This window comes from Chlamydotis macqueenii, chromosome 5 (genome assembly GCF_036417535.1).
Source record: "Chlamydotis macqueenii isolate bChlMac1 chromosome 5, bChlMac1.mat, whole genome shotgun sequence".
NCBI lineage: Eukaryota > Metazoa > Chordata > Aves > Otidiformes > Otididae > Chlamydotis > Chlamydotis macqueenii.
The window spans coordinates 37,202,838-37,223,055 of record NC_141560.1 but is presented as its reverse complement, the minus strand read 5'-3'; the positions used below and the strand labels follow the sequence as shown (position 1 = coordinate 37,223,055).

At 42.1% G+C, this 20,218-nt stretch overlaps 2 protein-coding genes across 2 annotated transcripts in view; one reads left to right on the top strand and one right to left on the bottom strand.

Moving 5' to 3' along the window:
• The window catches only part of ARG2 (arginase 2), an 18,436-nt gene extending 11,861 nt beyond the window's left edge, over positions 1–6,575 (top strand). The window contains exons 5-8 of the mRNA XM_086749545.1: positions 3,389–3,483; positions 3,616–3,720; positions 5,229–5,365; positions 6,244–6,575. Coding sequence (XP_086605671.1) covers positions 3,389–3,483; positions 3,616–3,720; positions 5,229–5,365; positions 6,244–6,449 — 543 coding nt within the window. The 3' untranslated portion in view covers positions 6,450–6,575. The remainder of the gene's footprint in view (positions 1–3,388; positions 3,484–3,615; positions 3,721–5,228; positions 5,366–6,243) is intronic.
• VTI1B (vesicle transport through interaction with t-SNAREs 1B) lies at positions 6,576–20,218 on the bottom strand. The gene is made up of 6 exons (XM_086749546.1): positions 19,961–20,218; positions 12,840–12,898; positions 11,434–11,625; positions 9,916–10,089; positions 8,017–8,078; positions 6,576–6,951 (listed from the first exon to the last, which is right to left on the bottom strand). The coding sequence occupies exons 1-6, from the start codon at positions 20,073–20,075 to the stop codon at positions 6,855–6,857; spliced, it is 699 nt and encodes a 232-aa protein (XP_086605672.1). The 5' UTR covers positions 20,076–20,218; the 3' UTR covers positions 6,576–6,854.

Sequence of the window (20,218 nt, the reverse complement as noted above, 5' to 3'; positions counted from 1 at the left end):
TATGTCTTGGTGAGAACAGAACAAAACTAAGTTCTTTGACAGTTGAGGAAGAAGGAGAAAGACAGAATAAAATATACTGCTTTCCTCTGCATCAGCAGGACAAAAGTATTTAATCGACTTCCTGTGTATACATAGTTGATTTCTGGTCTGCTAGGCTCTGGTTCTTCAGCATCAGAGAGAGACATGTGGTGGTGGGGTTTTTTTTTTGTTTGTTTGTTTTTTTTTGTTTGTTTGGTGGTTTTTGTTAGACCTACTAAAAGAATACTGTGAGCTTTCTGGGGTCAATGGGGGAACAAGGCTCTTGCCAGCAGCAGTAGTAAAGAAAGAGTAAGATTAGGCTACACTTAGAGGTGAGTTAGTCAGGTATGGTCCTGGTTGTGAGATCTCATTAGAAGCCAAAATAAATTCTAGCTGTCGGGACACCTGAGCAGAAACATCTGACACAAGCCCCTGAACCTGTATTTTCAGCTACACACAGAGGCATGTACTCATTTAGAGGGGTTTTTTTTTTCCCTGTTTAGAGGGAGGAAAAACATCTGTCCTGCTGGTACAAGAAGGCTTCTACAACAGTATATATTTTTAGACAGCTATTTAGCAGTAGTAGAATGTGCTTTCGACAATAGCTTGTCTGGCTACATACCCAACCCACTGGATGGAACCTTTATGTATGAACAGATGCACGTGGCTTGCTCTGTTCTCATTCAGTAGAGCAGTTGTGTTAATAACAGGACAAAAAAATTTTACTCTCCTTCTTTTCGGACTGCTTTGCAAGGATTCTCTTTGAATTCTAAAACTATCTGCTGCCAGCAAGAAGGCTACACTCATCCTATGCTCTGCTAAGCATAACTTCTTTCTCAAAGTGATAGACCAACTAACCAGTTGTACTTTGCTTCTTAAGGTTTCTGTCTTGCCAAAAGACAAAAGAGATTTTGCAGTGAGCCCTCTATCTCCTTCCTTGCTTTCACTCATGCTGTGAAGGGGTTTTTGAGCAAACCCTCCCCATGATGACACATCTGGGTTTATGCTTCTCTGGGTGGACTCCCATAATTTCACCAGACTGCCTCTCTGGGTCACAAGATTTGGTCATCAATCTAATAGTCTCAGGAAGGCCAGTTAGCACTTGGCTCCCAGTCTAGGTTGTTTTGTAGAGCCACAGAGAAACAATAGCTCCTTTGAGGATGTAAAAAGAGAGCAAAATACCCTGCATGATTACATTTTATGTTCCTGATTCATTGCCCATCTCTACTAACTGATATTGCTCTTCCAGCATCTTCAGGTTCCTTGTTCTTCATTCCCTATCAAAAGGACATGAGACAGAGGTAGTAGTGTAACATCTACGTCTCTCTTGGTGCCACCATCTGCTCTGACCTTAACCCCATGCTAGCAGTGCAGTTTAGCTGCTGTAACCTTCTGTGGAAGTGCATGAGCACTGAGTCAAAACACTGTCTCTTTGCTTGGTTAGTTTTTGAGACAGTCATAGCCCTCGTGCACTGTATGACCCTACAAACAGCTGTCCTGGCACGGGGAACTGATGTGGCAGCAACTGCTTACATTAGCACAACTGCCAAGGACTCCCCAGGGCTGTTTCAAGTCTCTTGGTTTAGGTGTAACCTCACCTGTTTTCAGAATCCCTCATGTATCCAGGGATAATGAGCTTGGTCAGTGCTCTACTGAATTAAATGTCCCCATACAGCAGACAACATGAAGTATAAAAGTGATGCATCTGGCTATGAAATAAAATAAAGCATTTGGCCAGGTTGCTGTAGAACAAACCCTGGAGTTGGTTGCACAGTCCCTTCACAGGCTGTCAGCTGTTACCTGTTTGTCCCTTAGCTTCACAGAAGCATTGCTTGGCACTCCTCAAGGCAAAGTGGCACTTCAGGGTTTTTAAATAACTTTTAAAATTAATGTTGTTTGTTTTTTTTTTTTTAAGGGAAAATACTTATGAACATCATCTTTTGCCTGGCTTTCCTCAAACCAGGCATTAATGTCAGGGCTTCTGGAACCATTCAAACTAAAATAAATTGCTATTAAAACAACCATGAAAATGCCTGCACCTTTTTCTGATGCCTGTTTGGCTTTACTGTCAGCAACTCCTTTTCTATTGCAACGAAGTGAAAACAGAGCCTACCAAAGAAAGTTAAAGCATTTTCTTTTCTTTATTTAAAGAGGAAGAGGTAGAATTAAAAATCGCAGTATTGAATCTACTAAATCATTGATACTAGAGACTATCTGACAATTTTATCAATACTATGCTCAGCTTATGGTATAGTGATGGGTTTTGCAGATACAGCTTCATTTCTGAGACCTGAATTATTTTTCCTAGTGGTCTCAAATTCATTTATCCCTCTTCTGAATTCATAATTGCAGAAAAGTTTCAGATCACTGCCTCAGAGTAACAAATGCTTTTATTACATGTGCTTATTTAATCCCAATGTAATTAAATATAGCTATGGGTGTGTTTAGCCTTTAAACACAAATCCAAATGTTATAACTAGAATATCATTAGTAATTGAGAAGTATAAGAGGGGGAAAAAGCCTTCTTGCTGCTTGACAGCTGTGTTGGCTGTAGCCATTTTCAGAGCTGGGAGAGGAAGAAGAGAAATTGAGTTAAAGTACTCCTAAAATTAGCAGATATTACTAACTGAAGGATTTTTATAATTGCATACCATGACTACTTAATTACCAAAGCTTAAAAACTGACATCCTCATCTTTCATTTGCTGTCCTGGACCTGCTCTCTTCAGTTCTACATTAAAAAAAAAACAAAAAAAACCAGTATGCTGTAGCCCAATGTGAAAGCCTAACTACTTGTCATGCCTTTTTTTTTTCTTTTTTTTTTTTTTTTTTTTTCCCCCTCCTGTTTATCTTTTTAGGAGAACGACCAAAAAGTCATGCAAACTATTGCAAATAGTTTCCATTAAAGATGGAAAACCTTAAAGTGGGAAGTTAAAAAGAAAAAGTGCCTTGTTTTTTCACTCTTCCACTTAAGTATCATGTACCAGGTATAGTGCTACCATTAAAGGCACTATATAAATGATCTGCATCTGAGTACCTAGTTTCTTATGATGCCCTCTTATGTTCACTGATGCTAATTACGTATTGCTTGGGGATTTGGGCTTTTTATTCCTACTCTTCAAACTGGAAAATGTAGAAGAGTTAAAAACTTTATCCATTAACATTCAACTCGGATAAAACAGTACAACAAAGGACTGATTAAATAACGAAGCTAAACTCTCAAGTGATGAAGTTTCACAGCTTAAATAGAGAAAGGATGCTATAAATAAATAAAAAGTTTTGAGGGAAGCATTAAATACAGGGTTTTTTTTTGTTTGTTTTTTTTTTTTAATATGTCATTAATTAACCTAATACCAAATCTTGGCTTGCAGGTACCTCAACTTCCTGGCTTTTCCTGGCTAAAGCCCTGCCTTTCAGCATGTGATATCGTGTACATTGGTTTGAGGGATGTGGATCCTGCTGAATAGTAAGTTGATTTAGATTAAAGGATTTTTGTAAAGGCGGAAATCATGAGCTTCCCTTCACATCTGGCTGTTCACAGGGGTTGCTAGATTTAAGCTTAGGCTAGTAATAATATTTTTAAAAATTATTTTAACAGCTATATTTTGAAGAACTATGACATCCAGTATTTTTCCATGAGGGATATTGATCGCCTTGGAATTCAGAAAGTTATGGAAAGAACACTTGAACAACTGATGGGCAGGTAACAAACAATTATCTGATTTAAACTACTACCCACTAACCTTTCCTGACAGTTATTTAAGTAAAGGTCAGTCTTGATGTAAGGTAGCCTAACAGAACTGGCCCATTTGGATGGGCCTCTGAGCAACCTGAGCTAGCTGAAGATGTCCCTGCTCCTTGCAGAGGGGTTGGACTAGATGGCCTTTAAAGGTCCCTTCCAACCAGAACTATTCTGTGATTCTGTAGCTGTGACAGTGTCTAGTAAATAGTAAAGTCTTAGCACTGACTTTAGTCCTTGACTTCCACATGTTAAACTGGACCTGTTTCACAGTGTTTGGCAAAAATCTATGAGATAGGTTACATTAGTCACTACAGCTGTGGCTGTGTTTTCATATTATTTGTTCTGTTTCTTGAGGAATTTAGCATTTTGCTGCAGTTTGACAGGATGTTTGAATCAGATCAAGACTCTAGGGTTTACTTTTAAATATATATAGCAACTTGACAGTAACTTGATTTCAGCTGTTAGTACATGAGGTAAAAGCATTTGATGGCTTCCTCCTTAGACTGTGCTCACACATGCTGTCCTGGTGACAACTGCCACTTTCAGTTCTGCTGGTGAAGCGCACTGTAACCATTCTAAGTTTAATACTGAAGTCTTTACTAACCTTGTTTGCATTTGGGGAACCAGATCAGGGAGCAAATCATGCTAGTTTAGGGCCACACAGAAAGGATCACCTCTCACCACAGGGCAGAACAAAGTCCTGTAAGCAGAACAAGGTCCATGTATCTGTGCTGCATGCTGTGCCAAGTAAAGAAGTTGCTAATCCACATGCTTCTCCCTACTGAGCATCTGCAGTAAGTTGGAAGTACATAGTCTAACACTTAAATAGCTCATCTGAGTGACAAGCAGTGTCCAATTTATTAAGCTGTTATCGGTTTCCAGACTTCATGTAGTAAGTAACTAACGGTTTAGGTTTGAGATTATCCTTTTGAAGGATAACAGCTTTCAGATATTGACCTGAAAAATGCAGAATGCTCCCTTCATTTTGATGAGCTCTTTGAACTCCTCAAGCTTGGTGTTTTCTCCATCCTACATGCCATACAAATCAATGTTTCAGCCTTTCACCCTGGCTTTCTGTACAAAAGGAGAAAAGGCTACGTTATATCATACATTTCTCTACATTCTTCCAACTATGGAGACAAATACCAGATAAGATGATTAGAACTAAAGTACTTATCTTCAGCCAAATCACACCTCAGCAAATGCTCAGTGAAACTAGAAAGACTCCTGTTTTCCCAAAGTGTACTGGGGAAAGTTCTCAGCTAAGAGGTGTTTCAGAGTCCAAATATATATAGGAAAAAAAAAAAATATTTCCACATGTATATAAGACATGATACAGGACTTAGTGGAGGGACCTTTAGCATTGTGGAGCACAATGGCACTTTGCTGATCAGCCTTGGCAATATGAAATATATGTAGAAAAAAGTTCAAGGTTCTAAGATGGCTTTTCTTGTTCTATTCCATCTCAGGAGACAGAGACCAATTCACTTGAGTTTTGACATTGATGCTTTTGATCCCTCACTGGCTCCAGCAACTGGGACTCCTGTTCTAGGGGGCTTAACCTACAGAGAAGGCATGTACATCGCAGAGGAAATACACAACACAGGTAGGAGCTGACCAGCAGTAGTGGACTAAGCAAGGACAGGACAAACTACAGAGAGCTTGTATTGGTTATGGTTTTCCTGTACAACTACATAATAAGATAAATGTAGTAAAAGCAAAGGTGCCTACAAAGTCAAGTCAACCTTCAGGAAGGAAAAAAGAAGTCCTGTGATTGGGCAGTACCCCAGGTGTTGGCAGCAGTTTAACCATCAACACCTTCAACTTACCAAAAGTAAATAAAACATGTAATTTATTAATTATTAATGCCAAAAATGACTTGGTCATCTTGTATAATGTTGTCCCCTAGTCCTAAACATGAGGCGAGATCTAAAAATAAGCATCTGGAATAAAAAAAAGGATGCAATTTTAAACAGTTTGAAGTTCCATTCTAGGATTCATGGCTAACAAATCAAGTGCTCACTAAGTATACTGTGGTTGACTCAATATATGAGAACTTTCCTTCTTATGCCATGGAGTTTCTGTGTTTAAGCAATGAGTTATTTGCAGCAAAAGAAGGAGAAAAGCCTACCAGTCAGTCAACAGAATAATGAATAGGATGGCAAAAAATACTAGGTGAGACTATTTTATATCCCCTAACAAGATTAAAAACCATTCCTCTTGTAAATGTATGTGGACCACGAAACTTATTTCTCCTGAATGCTAAAAGCATGAAAGAGCGAGGTAATGACAACATAAGAACGAACCAAATTAACAACACAAACTTGCATCTAAGAACAATGTCAACCCTCACTGGAGAGTCAATTTTACTTGTGTAAGGGGTAGAGTAAGTCACAAGCTCAAATATCAGACTTGCTGCAAAACTTCTCCCTATTGGAGTGTTACCCTTTTTCATAGTAACAAAGTTGTAAATTACTTTCACAGGAATGCTTTCAGCTGTAGACATGGTTGAAGTCAATCCACTGCTTGGAGCTTCTCAAGAGGAAGTGAATGCAACTGCTAGTCTTGCAGTTGATGTGATAGCAACGTGCTTTGGGCAGACAAGGGAAGGAGCACACACTGCTTTTGATGAACTCCCAACACCCAGTTCTCCAGATGACTCTGACAGCGAAGAGCAAGTGAGGATTTAAAAACCCAAAATGTTGGGTGCACTGGACATTACAGAGCTCTGCTGAGGCACTTGAGTGCATAGATTGTCAGCACCTGGCAAATACTGCTAACTCCTGAATTTTTAAATAAACTAGCTTTTCCACTGATCGGTGGGTGGCTACTTTATTACATACCACGATTTATTCATTTAGTTAAGTATATACAAATTGAGACAATAAAATATTTATTACCTTGTTATTAATCTTGCCAGTAGTTCAAGTCTGTCTCTGCATCTTCCTTTTACTCCCATTCTGTCTTCCTAGTGTCAGTACAGTTTCAGTTGAATGTGCTGTCTCATGCGACAGTTCAGTCCTCCAACCCTCAAAGGGAACAGACAGCCCATCCAGTTCCTCAGCAGTGGAAAAGCTCATCTTGGCCATGAAGATTCATCTGCTGCGAAGGAACTTGTAGTAGACTATACCTCCTAGGATGGCCAGTTCCAGGATGATGATGATTGACAGCAACAACTTATTTGTAGCTACTCTAGAGTGGGGAGGAAAAAAAAAAAATTCAAGATAGCTTCCCCACTTGATTATGAAAGCAGATTCTAGATAATTATTTCATTACCATCTTAGCTTCAGTAAGTACACTCCCTCCTTCAGCTAGACCACACAGTGCTACTCAAATAGCTCTCAGCAAGCAGCAAGGGACAAACTCTGTAGTTTCCTACTCATGTTTTCCTGGACATTCTGTTTAAATTTTCAACATAGCAGTTCTGTTCCTCTTTCTCCACCCCACATAAGACAGATCATATCTGTGCCTACTCATTCAATTAAGCAAAAAGGAAAACATCAGTTGAACTCCTGTGCTAAAACCCACAGTGTGCTACTTTTACTCAGAACAATGTAGTTGAAGTAAAACTGTAACATCTCAAAATAATAATGTACTTTTACTATAGAAATTTACACAGTTACCATAACTTCCCGCAGCAATGCGTACAAAGGAAATGCTGTTGGTCCAGAAGTACCTACTGGAAATATGCTCCCTGAACTGGTTTATAAGGACAATTAAACCATATAGAGTTAAGAAACTATAAATACACTTAAGTAGCCAAGGCTTTAGTCATCCAAAGGGTATACAGGCAGGGTCAGAGTTTCTCATATGACAGTCTAGCTACTCTAGGGCATTACTATGGGCTAAAGAGCTTTGTCTGTGTCAGCTGATGTCTCACTCACTTAATGCTGCAGTGATTTACGGCACAGCTTTTTCCAACCTGAGTAACAAGGAATTGCATCTAAAGTTACCATTAGCAATTCACTGTAATTGCTCATGTCCTCACCACAATTTATCATGCGGGATGGTTAATGACCTCGTACTATCCTAAGCAAGCAGCAGAAATTCTGTAGTGTTCAACTGCCTGTACTCCATTAAGTAATTACCAGAGAGGAGAAAACACAAATTAGCATCTGCACATGGGCACACATTCTGTTTACACATTCCCCAAACCTCCCTGCAGTTCCAGCTGACCTGCTATTCCTCATTTTTTGCCTGAAACCAGGCAACAGTAAAACCTGCCAAGTGCTGCTTTAAGTCAGTCAGGCTACTCACCTCCTGGACATAGAACGTAGAATCTTGCGACTCTTGCTCAAGTTCTCGCTTGTATTCACCAACTAAGAAGAAACAAAAGTTGCCTATCAGTTGAACCAGCAACTCTGTTAAGATGTCCCTGGAAGCAGCTGGTATTGAAATGTTGCAGTTAATAATGGGAGCAAGGCATATTCTCAAAATTCAGAGCCAACCATGTTCTTTACACACAATGCAAGCTGGAAGCATTGTCTCTAAGGAGGAACTAAGACTAAGACTTTCCTGTATACTTTCCCTTAGATACATACAAAGATATACGAGTTAGGATCACTTTCTGCCCCTTTAGTTAATCTACAAATATCAGAAAGTTTGTATTAGCTCCTTTCATTAAATTTCATTTCATTAGTCTAGTTGTTGACACCAGAAGAAAATGATACTGATGTGTTCTCCCCAGTGCATATCTGGAACTGCCTGAAATGCTGTTCAATTTCTAGCAAAGACAGAACCAAGTTGCACTGACAGGTCTAAGTGACCCAGTGGAGATGAGCTCTGAACTGTTAATAGATAATCCATTTCAGCTTTGTAATGCTCAGAAATGAACTGTCAAGTATTTCTCAGTTGGCTAAGCACGTAATTAAGTGAGGTTATGGACAACTAAAAAAAAGCTGTTAAGACTCAAGGATGCAGGATGTATAGCCACTGGAGGTGTCCAGGTACAATTTCGCTATGCCGCTTCCAAACTGCCACTTCCAAGTGAAAGGTAAGCCAGGTCACTTACCATCACGGACACCTGCCCGCACAGCTCCTCTGTAGCTTAAGCTACTGCCCTCAACTGCACAGCTGGCCCTGTAGGTACGTTACTTTGCACGCAGCTGGAGTGGACCAAGCTGGGAAGAAAACTACCAAGTCCATTCAAAGCATATTAGATTTCCAATCTTTGCTATGAAAGACCAAATAAGAAGAAAGTCTGCTTCTAGTTGGAATGGGTGGTTAACACAATTCAGCAATGCAATGCCTAAAAGGCTCACAATAAAAGTCACATCTTCATGAACAATCTGTGAATAGACTGACATGCTTGGAGGACTGTAATATTATTTATTAGAGAAAAGAAAAGACAAAAACTATACCAAGAAATCTTAAGAAGTTCACATTTCCTTCCTTGCTCTCCAACTGAAATTTGAGAGCAGGGCAAATCAAATTCTGACTGTTGCACTGAGTAGAGATAACTCCCAAGAAAAGGAGTATGCTTTTTGTTTTGGCTGAGCACACTTCCTTGCCAAACTGCAAGTCACTCGCCTAAAATCTTTACACTCAGGATCCCTTGTACATACAGAAAATCCCATCAGCCTGTGACTTCAAAAATTGAATTCTCAGTTTTGCGTACGTGTGTAAACAAAACAAATGAACTACTTTTTAAAGCTTCCATAGTAGAAGCAGAGCTTCTTGACCCGAGGATGAGGAACAGGCATCTTGTCTGACACCACTTTCTCCCTTGTTAACTAACCTACAAATATTGGAAGGTCAGTAATTAAGTAATTAAAGTTCTACTCAATTTCATTTCCTTATAAGAACTTGCTAACTGCCTCCCAAATCTAAACCTTCACTAGTAATCTAGCTGTAGGCAACTCTTTAGCATGTAATTTTTTCACTAATGCTATTTTTTTAGCAGGTTTATAGGTCTAATATCCAATATTGCACAAACACAGCAGCAGAGATTTGGCCATTGTGCTTTGGGCCCTTCTACAGTAATTGTTTCCCTTTTATGAGCACAGCATAGAAATGTGGCAGCCTGGGTTTGGTCTGTAGGAACATCAATTGGATTACCATGTCTAGGGAGGTCTCTGAGAGTAATTACCAACACACAGCTCCCACTAAGCTAACATCAGGTTGTTTCAATACAACGTCCACAGCTTCTCTGCTTACTCTGCTCTTGGTGCGTTCCAGTTGCTCTCGCTGCTCCCCAAGTTCTTCAATTATATCGGTGCCAATCTGATCTGTTTCAGCAGCGATTCGGTGTGAGCGCTCAATGCTCTGACTGGCTCGGTTCAGGCTGTCCGTTCCCTGGAGAAGCAGCACCCTCTGTGACTGCAGATTAGTCTGAAAAATAACGTATGCTTAACTATTAAGCATAAAGACAGTGGTATTAGGCTTCTGACATTATTAAAAAGTTAGGACGTGACTCCATAGGCCATCCATTCGCATTAACTGTACACGCTGCTTATGTTAACTGATGTAGCTCAGTTAATTTTGAGACAGTTCTTGTTCGCATTGTAAGATTATGGCCAAATCTGGTTAAACCTTGAAAAAGAAGGACATACATTCAGCTAAAGAGTTAAAACAGTTACAAAAAACTGTTTTTGCAACAATTTACTTTTCCATCAAAGAACATTTACATGAAAATAGTATCTTTGCTTTCCAGATGCTAAGTATTCCTTCCATTCATATTTAAGTTCAGTCTTATTTGTGACTTCACAGTTGGTTGCCAGGGAGATCATTAAGACTTGACAGTCAAAAGGATTAGGAACAAACAGCACTAACAGATGGACTGCTAAGTAACAGAGATCCTCTTTTCATGCCAGTAGCCTTGGCTAGAGGATAAGAAATGTTTGCTGACCTTGGGATCAACAGGTAGCTCAAAATAAAGAATTTCCGTAAGCTTCAGAAATCCTAATCTACCATTTTGCTCTCAGGTTTCAGAGGAAACAATCAAGAGGAATCAAATGCAAAAATTTACCAAGCTACTGCAGAACGAGATACTAAGGAAAGAGCCTCCCTCAAACTTTCCTTATCTAAGGCAGACAAACAAAAAGCCCACCTCCACGAACTTTCTGTATGGATGACAGCACTCTGAAGATAAGAAGCAGATTCAGTCTCACTGGCTTAAGTATGCCTGGTAAACAAGGAAACTGGTATATTTCTTGCACTGCAGCAGCACATTCACAGTGAACAAAGGGCTAGAGAATGACTTTTTGTGTTTTCTTGAAATTCTTTACACTGAGATTGCTTAAAAGAGAATTCTACCAAAGAACCTATAGAGTGCAAGATTCACACACTTTGCTAATTTTGGAGACTAAAACAAGACCAGTTAACCTTTCTTCTCAGTCAGTAGCATCACTTTTGTGTTTTCACTGCTGTAGGGGAATGATTAAATAAAGCATTTCAGTACAGAATGTTGTGTGAGTTACTAACCACATGGCATTCAAGAAGTTCCACTTTGATTACACTCATATCTTTGTTTAGAACAGAAAAGCTCTCCTCTGAGTTCCAGGTGTTCTTTCTCCTCCCTGAGAGATTCATTTTACATGCAGAGAGATATACAGGGAGTTATACAAGCACAGAAGCTAAGTGGATTAAAGTAGAAACACTGTAAACAATACATCTAGAATATTATTGTTAAACATTCTCAGCAATGTTAAATAAAAATTTATATCCAATTCTCACACTCTGTTCATTTTCTGTGGAGAAGATTCCATATTTTAGATCGCCTTGACTTCCAGGACCCAATCCCAAATCTGTGCTTCTCATCTCTCTCTGGAACATGGAGAGGTCTCTTCTGTATGCTCGGATTTTGCTCATCATTTGGTTGCGGAAAGGTAGAGGAGCGTACTTCAGTTCTTCCTCCATTTCCCGCAGCTTTAATGAAAGAAAATGTGTTTATTTTTTAAAGCATCAAATCTATTCTTATCAGCAGCTATACTCAAAACTCACCACCAGGTGAAGGGATTCACAAATTCTTATCAGGCGAGGGAGATTAACTCCAAACCCTACATCCCTCATCCAGTATTGAGTACCCCATTCCGCCTAACGCTGTTCAGCCCACATGGATTTTCAGATACACAACACCTCAAGGAAAAAAAAAAAAAAAGCCAAGCTTAAATGCTTCATTTTTTTCTGAAACATCACTCTGTAACTTCAGAATTTGCAGTTCTCACTTTCATATCATCCAAGCATTTATAGGATGGGTATCAGCTTCTCATCAAGTCTGTGCAACAGAGATGTGTTGCATAGATAGGCATCCCACCAAATTCACACTCTGAACATCCGGGCCTGGCAACTGGAGTTACGATTTGTAAACCTCGAGATTTTTGATGCATGAACTTTCACATCAACTTTTAGTGACAGTTGTTACAAATTCACAATGCTTAAAGCTGTCTGCCAGTAGGAGCTCTCACAATATGAGCTCCACATCTCAAATATCACCTACACAGATATATGTCAATAAAACTCAGTTAGAGGAATAAAGTATCGTGTTCAGCTGTGACTCAAAAACATCCTAACAAACAGCACATTAATATGAAGAAAGCTTAATCCATAATGTCTTGCTTAAAAAGACAGGGCACATGGGGTGTTTTTGTGTTGTTCCATGTCATCTGCTGTCCAGGAAGCCTATAACATAGAGCTTTCAAATATTCAAGGTCCCTGATATTTAATCATCAGACTATTACAAAAAGATCAGATGGGTTAAGACCAACAGGAAAAAAGACAGTAGGGAAAAAAAAAAGCAGCAGATTCTTTACATGCCCTCCCTACAATCTCTAGCCATTTTAACTGCACCTCTATCACTCTCCTTTTCAACAAAGGGAAGGCAATATCCAATCCGAGCACTCAAAAAAAACCCCAAACCCCGCATGTAAGAATACTTGTGTATATCTGTATATGTATATAGATATGCACAACAGCCTTGAGAAACCAGGCACATCTATCAGTTCACTTAATCAAACACTAAAAAATACATCTGCCTGCCAGAACAGGATCCATAAAGAAAGTAAAATCTGGAAGTACTCTCCTTTTTAAGGCATCAACATTTCACCCGGTCAGAAAGGCCAGAAGCCTCGACTTATCTTTACCGTTTCATTTGCTTCACGCTGTTTCTCATCAAATTCTCGAACTAGTTTTTTCTTCTCCTCTGTGAAAGAAAAAGTAGTATGTCAGATAAACTACAGAGAAATGACAACAGAAATCCAACTTAACTAACTATAGACAAGGAAGCTGCCACAGATGGCTGATTACAGAGATGCCAGGTGAAAATTTACCTCAAACCAGAACAGCATGTTCTTATGACAACTTTTCAGAAGTGGGTGGGGAGAGAGAGCAGAAACCATCCTTCCAAATGCTGAACACTACCTCTGGTAGACAAAAGAATTAATTTCTCAAGCCTGAAATATCTTTCTGAACTATTATCCTCCAATCTCCACAGACAGAACTGTGTGTTGAAAAACATTTAGCATGAAAGAATAACAGAGAGGACATGTTGTGTTGGTAAACAGCTCATAAATATTTCTTCTTTTTTGCATATGCTTGGCAAGATTCCTGGGGGCTGACACTGTAATTTGGATTTGAACAGAACATCAAGTCAATTTACGTTTCCAAGTGAGCCCTGAAGTTCCTGGCAGATAGGGCACTTTGCCTTCTTGTGGTCATAAAGTGGCTAGGTAAATGGGATAAGCACGCTGGAGTACTCGGAGATTAAAGATGCTGTCAAGATATCACCTCAGGTTCATGGATTAATGCCCAAACGCTTCCCTCTTCTAAAATAACATCAGCTGTTTGAACCAGCCAGCAAAACGATACATTCTAGTTGTTTGAGACAGTAGTTTGCCAAGATCCTTGTATCTAGGGCTCTGGAGGCCAAAGAATGGGCTTCACCACTGTTATTCTATTTTCAAACAAAACCTTAAGACGTGTATTTTACATGTGTTAAAAAGCTATCATACCTCTCTAATATCTACGATCAATGAAAGTAAAATTCTGAAACTCCCCTTATCTCATTGGAGCAAAAATATATGTTTTACAAGCTTTTGCAAAAGCACTGAAGATGACCACCAAAGGACTCTCGTATAGTACTGTAAATTAAATCAAATTCTATCAGAAGTCCGGTAAAGATGCATTAGCTTAATTAATCTCTCTCAGGAGAGGATCATTCAGTCTTAAATAAAATTTTGGGTAGCACAAAATGCAGTCGTCTTGGTAAAACTTCTCTAATTCGAAGAAACTTAAAGACAAAATTATAGACAACATTATGAAAACAACGTTGCCATAAAAAACTGATTTAATACCTTTTTGTAAATATGCTCCTCTGCAAAAGAAGCAGTTTTAAAACTCAGAGAGGTCTCAACAGAGAATAGGGAAAAAATCTGAAGAAATCAAAACATTTTTATATAGCTCCTGTCATATGCATAAGATGCCTAGGCTGTAGGCTTTCCTTTTCAGTTCAAATTCATACTAAGCCCCAACATTTGAACTGTAGAGAACTTAAGACAGAATTAAAAACCATCACCTAACAAGAAGCTATGCTTTCAAGTAGCGCACAGGATTATTACAGACTGAGCTACATTATGGCTGTTAATATATTCCACACTAGCTGATATCGGGAAATGCAGTTTCACCTCCCAGTTTATTCAGGGGGAAATGCTGACTTGTGAGGTTCCCAAACACACTCTCTTCAGCTTCTTCCACGATTTGCCACCATGTACATTTGTGCTGATGCAATTATTTGTGTAGCTGGTTTCCAAGTGAAATTATGGACACAAACTGCAGGAAAACAGCCTTCAGAAGTCAGTATGCTGTTTCATACAGGTCATTTCACTCATCCAGTTTAAGCAGTGCCCTCTTAGAACAACTGCTGTCTCACACCGACCGAAACCGGGTGCAGCGCTAAAAAAGCTGCGTTTACCATTCTGTGCCCCCCAAACGGGGTAAGAAGACACTGCACGTAGAAAGGAGCAGCCACAGAAATGCTAGTTTCAAAATGGTAGCAATGGCTTGAGACTTTTTTGTCTACATGCCAACAAGAAATCAAGCAATGCAGCTGAAAGGATCTGGCCTTACAGATATGCCAGAATATATCGAGCAGTTTAATTCGTATCACCCTGGATTAAACTGTGCCTCAAAGGACACCGAGAACTTTTTTAATGCAGTAAAAGCAAAAAGTACCTAAGCCACAGTAACATTACCCACATACTCATCAACATCTAACTGATTTACTTCCAATCAGTTAGAAATAGATTAAATTTAAAAGTATAGCTAACAGTTAATTCAGAAGAAAGTATCTACATTGGAAATGGATCCAGGCTGTTTAAAATGCATTCTTTACAAATGTGGAATGAAACAATTTGTTTCTAGAGCTAGGAATTTGTTATCTTGTTTACATAGAGTGAAACAGCATTTTCAACCTCTGCCCCTCAAAGATGTCTCAAGGACTAAAATTCTGCCTTCCCTCGAGTTCAGGAGTGTGCCAGTCATCTTAAAAGAGTATGCAAGGTATCTTTTATTGCCTCCTGAAGTTTTCAGGATCAGATAACTCGAAAAGTAAAGATACTTCCCCTACAAGAAGCAGATAAAGTGCATTAGGAGAGTGGAACGCCTCCCTCAGATAGACAAATTCCTGACTTATCCTAAACTCTCTTAGAAATACTTTCCAAAACTATTACCAGGATTTTTGCAGAAACAAATTCAAAGAATAGAACAGTCATATTAAAATTTCATAGCATGTCTGAAAAACCATTTGTAATTATTTGTGATTGGGGGGGGGGGAATCTACAAGCATTGCAAAAATTGCTGCCTCTAAACGCTCAATTTCAGCCCACTGCTCAGAATTCATTGCTCAAGACCATCCCAGTTCCATGGAAAGTTGACAAAGCTTTACTTTTCACCAAGAAACCAACCACTCCTCTTTCTACAAGGAAGCAAGGATTTCCTACAAGAAAGCATATTTCTTCTTTTATGCTTTTTATTCTTGTTGACCGCTAGTGAAATGAAGTCAGCTTTGAAAGTTGTCATTCACAGGTTTGAACATCTTTCTGGAACCAAACTTTCTGTAAATTATGAGGACTGCGACCCTGAACTTAACTCATTATTAAATGGAAAGTCAGGTAAGAAATGGAACATTAAGCCTGTCACAGCCTGTGTTATCTAGCACAGACTGACAGGCTGGAGAGGTGGGCCCACGCAAACTTCATGAAGTTCAACAAGGCCAAGTGCAAGGTCCTTGCACGCGCGTTGGGGCAATCCCAGGCACAAACACAGGGTGGACAGAGAATGGACTGAGAGCAGCCCTGAGGAGCAGGACTTGGGTGTGCTGGTGGACGAGAAGCTCAACATGAGCCGGCAATGCGCCCTTGCAGCACAGAAGGCCAACCGCATCCTGGGCTGCATCAAAAGAAGTGTGGCCAGCAGGTGGAGGGAGGTGATTCTGTTCCTCTACTCTGCTCTTGTGAGACCCCACCTGGAGTACTGTGTCCAGCTCTGGAGCCCCCAGCATAAGAAGGACAGGGACCAGCTGGAGAAGGTCCAGAGGAGGGCCACAAAGATGACCAGAGGGCTGGAGCACCTCTCCTATGCGGACAGGCTGAGAGAGTTGGGGCTGTTCAGCCTGGAGAAGAGGAGGCTCTGGGGAGACCTGATAGTGGTCTTCCAGTACCTCAAGGGGACCTACAGCAAAGATGAGGAGACACTCTTCAGTAGGGCCTGTTGCGACAGGACGAGGGGTAATGGTTTTAAAATAGAAGGAAGCAGATCCAGATGGAATATAAGGAAAAAAATTTTTACAGTGAGGGTGGCAGAATACTGGCACAGGTTGCTCAGAGAGGTGGTGGATGCCCCATCCCTGGAAACATTCAAGGCCAGGTTGGATGAGGCTCTGAGCAACCTGATCTAGTCGAAGATGTCCCTGCTCCTTGCAGGGGGGTTGGACTAGATGACCTTTGATGGTCCCTTCCAACCCAAACCATTCTATGATTCTGAACAATTTTTATGATTTTACAATAAAATTGATCAATTCTGGGAGAATAACAAGATTATCGCAGAACATGGCTAATAGCCCCTACTCATTCTTGTGGTACAAAACCCAAGCTGAGCTACAACAGCTCAAGATAAATGTGTATCATGTCTGTCACACAAAGGAAGTATTTAATCAAAGAGATTAAATTATTGGTAAAATTCTCCTTGTCAGATCACTTCCCTTTCTGGTTCTCAGAATACTATCAAGTATTAAAAACTGAATTAGAAGCACAACGTCAAGTCCTACAAAAAAGTGTTATGTCATAGTGTTTTACCCTCTGGTGTGGTATAAAGAATACCCACAAAATCAGGTTTTGCTTCTAATATAACTTTGTGTATCTTGATAGATATTTTTTTCTAATCTGTGGGTAGGTAATTGTGTTGGGTTTGTTTAGTGGGGCAGCTACGGTGGCAGCTTCTGCAAGAAGCTGATAGAAGTTTCCCCTTTGTCCAGTGGACTCAGGCAGGTCTAGGGCAAACCCACTGCTGGCCAGAGGCAACCCAATGGGTGACGGAATGTTCAGTGATAATGCCTCTGTGATAATGTATTTAAGAAGGAGAAAAAAAAGGGAAGAAGAAGTGGAGAAGCAGAAGCGGGAGGCACCAGCCCTGTGGGCCTTCACCCTCTGGCCACCTGCGAGGCAGCCGACTGGGCCCGACTCGGCCTGGCCCGGCTGCAAGAAGTGGAGAGGAGATGAGATGGATGATGTGAAAAGATTCTGAGGGGCATCTGCCAGCCTGTTGTGAAGAACTTGTCTTGTGAGAGGAACAGCTGCAGACACCAAGGTCAGTTCAGAAGGAGGGGGAGGAGTAATGCGGCTCCTGGCCAAGATTCCCCTGCAGCCTGTGGTGATGACCATGGTGGAGCAGGTTGTCCCCCTGCAGCCCATGGAGGCCCACGGGGGAGCAGAGATTCACTTGCAGCCCATGGAGGACCCCATGTTGGGGCAGGTGGATGCTCGAAGGAGGCTGTGACCCGTGGAGGGCTCATGCTGGGGCAGCCATTCCGGAGAGACTGCACCCCGTGGAAAAATGACCCATGCTGGAGCAGTTTCATGAAGGACTGCAGCCTGTGGGAGGGACCTGTCACGAACTGATAAAGGTCCGGTTGTGAGAGGTACAAATTTCTCGGTTACATAATTAAGACACAATGGTGTCATACGCATATGTTGGTTCTTTATTTCATTCACACACAAAGGGTAATGGGGGAGAGAAAGAGAAAGAGAAAGAGAAAGAGGAAAAGAGAAAAAGAAGGGGAGAAAATACCACCACAGAGAGTCAACATCCTGAAAGTCCGTTTTACAGAGCGGGTGGGGTGGGCGCCTCAAAAGGATGACAATGCCACCATGGAGAATCGGCGTCCCAAAGGTCCATCTGAGTGGGGTGGAGGTCCACACACGGGTTCATGTGGCGACCCTTTTTGTAGTCCTTTGTATCAGCCCCCCCTTCTTGATGTTTTGGGGGCCTTTACCAGTCTTTCTATCTTAGGAGGTCAGGTGCTTCCTGCCTGTGGTTTAGCTTGTGATTGCTGCATCGTGCTGATCTGTCTCTGTGGTGGTGGGTGTTAGCTCTCTGCAAATGCAAGGCCTGCTTGTCCTTTGTAAGCCGTGCGGTTACCTGAAGCATGTTGTTACCTAATGTCTAGCAAGACAGTGTCCACAAAGTCATTTTGCATCCCCCAGAGCTGGTCTCCATTGTGCAGTCACTTGGCAGTGCTGTGCATGCTTGGTACCGTCCAGGGCCTGAGCTCATGCACAGGATTTGGCTCTATTCTGGGGGAAGGGTACAAAAACAAGATACCCCATTTTGCAGTTCTTGGAGCTGCTTCAGCTACAAAATAGGATATTTGTCTAGACATTCCCTCACAGTTGTGAAGTTTTTAGCATTGTGCGTTGTCGACGTTTTGGTCAGTTCCCTCCATCATTTAGCGATGTTGAGACATTAATTAACCTTTTCAGTCTCTGACAGGACCCCATGCTGGAGTAGCGGAGGAATGTGAGGAGTTCTTCCCTCGAGGAGGAAGGAGTGGCAGAAAGTGACATGTGATCAACTGACCATAACCCCCATTCCCAGTTCCTCCCCTCCTGCCCCGTGCTTCTCAGGGAGAGGGAGAGGTTGGGGAATGTTGGTTTTGTTCTCTTCCTTATTATCCTGCTTTGGTTTTAATAACAAATTTAAATAGTTTTCCCCAAGTCAAGTCTGTTTTGCCCCTAATGGTAGCTTCAGTGATCTCTCCCTGTCCTTATCTTAAACCATGAGCCTTTTTGTTACATTATCTCTCCCTTATTCCCTCGGAGGGTGGGAGGAGTGAGTGCAAGACTGTGTAGAGTGAGGCTAAACTACGACAGTAATGCACAAACCAGATTTTTGAAACAGTCATTTAAAATGCAGATCTTCCCAGTAATTCTACAAATGGTTGTGGACAGTTCTGATAATGAAAACCGCTTTTAATTCTGCTGAAGAGATTTTAAACGAGTCCAACAATGACCAAAAAAAAAAAAGAAAAATCCCCAAAGCACTGCAGTTTAGGCAGTTCACCTAGAAACAGCATGAAATAACAACCAAATAACAACTCCTCCGCAGAGGTGAGACTGAAACCGAAAGCCCAGCACAGCAGCGCTTGGCTACGGAGCGGAAATCTGCCAGGCAAGAGGAGCTGCTCCAGAGGAATAAAGCGACACACCTGCCTAGCTACCTACATACCTGGGACTTTGCATGACCAGGCCTAATATGCAAGAGCAAAGCTACCCGAATACAGCAGCAACTGAAAAACCGGACACAGCGAAGCCAGACCTGGCAAAGCCAGCCGCCCCCCCGGAGGCGCCAACCGAAGGCGACGCACCGAATTCCTCCAACCGCCTCGGCAAGCTCCTTCCCCACACACAGGCTTTCTTAAAGGCACTTTGCCCTCTCGCCTGCAAAAACAGGTTCATCGACGGAGAAGCACCCCGGACACCCCACCCACAGCAAGCCCCAGCCACCCGGGAGGCCGCCGGCCGGGCAGCCCCAGCCGCAGGGGCAGCCGCCGCCGGGCAGGGAGGGCGGAAGGCGCCGCCAGACCCCGCCGCGGCCGGGCCCTGGCGACACGCAGAGCCCCCGCTCCCGGTGAAGCCCCGCCAACCGCTACGGCCCCCTCCCCCCCCCGCCAAGCAACAACGGGCGGTGACCGCTGCCCGCCCCCCCGCCTCACCGGCCGCGCTGCCCCGCAGCCGCTCGGGGACGGCCCGCAGGTCTCCATGCAGCCCCCGGAAGATCTCGTGCAGCCGCTCCAGGTGCTCCGAGGACTCAGAGCCGCGGCCCGCCATGGCGAGGGGCCGCCTCCTGCCCCGCTCGGTGACGGCGGCAGCCGCGACCGCCTGCCCCTGCCCCCTCGGCTGCGCGCTGCGCCAGGCACCACCGCTCCTTCGCCAGGCACTTCCGCCATCGGCGGCGGCCTGGGCCTTCCCCC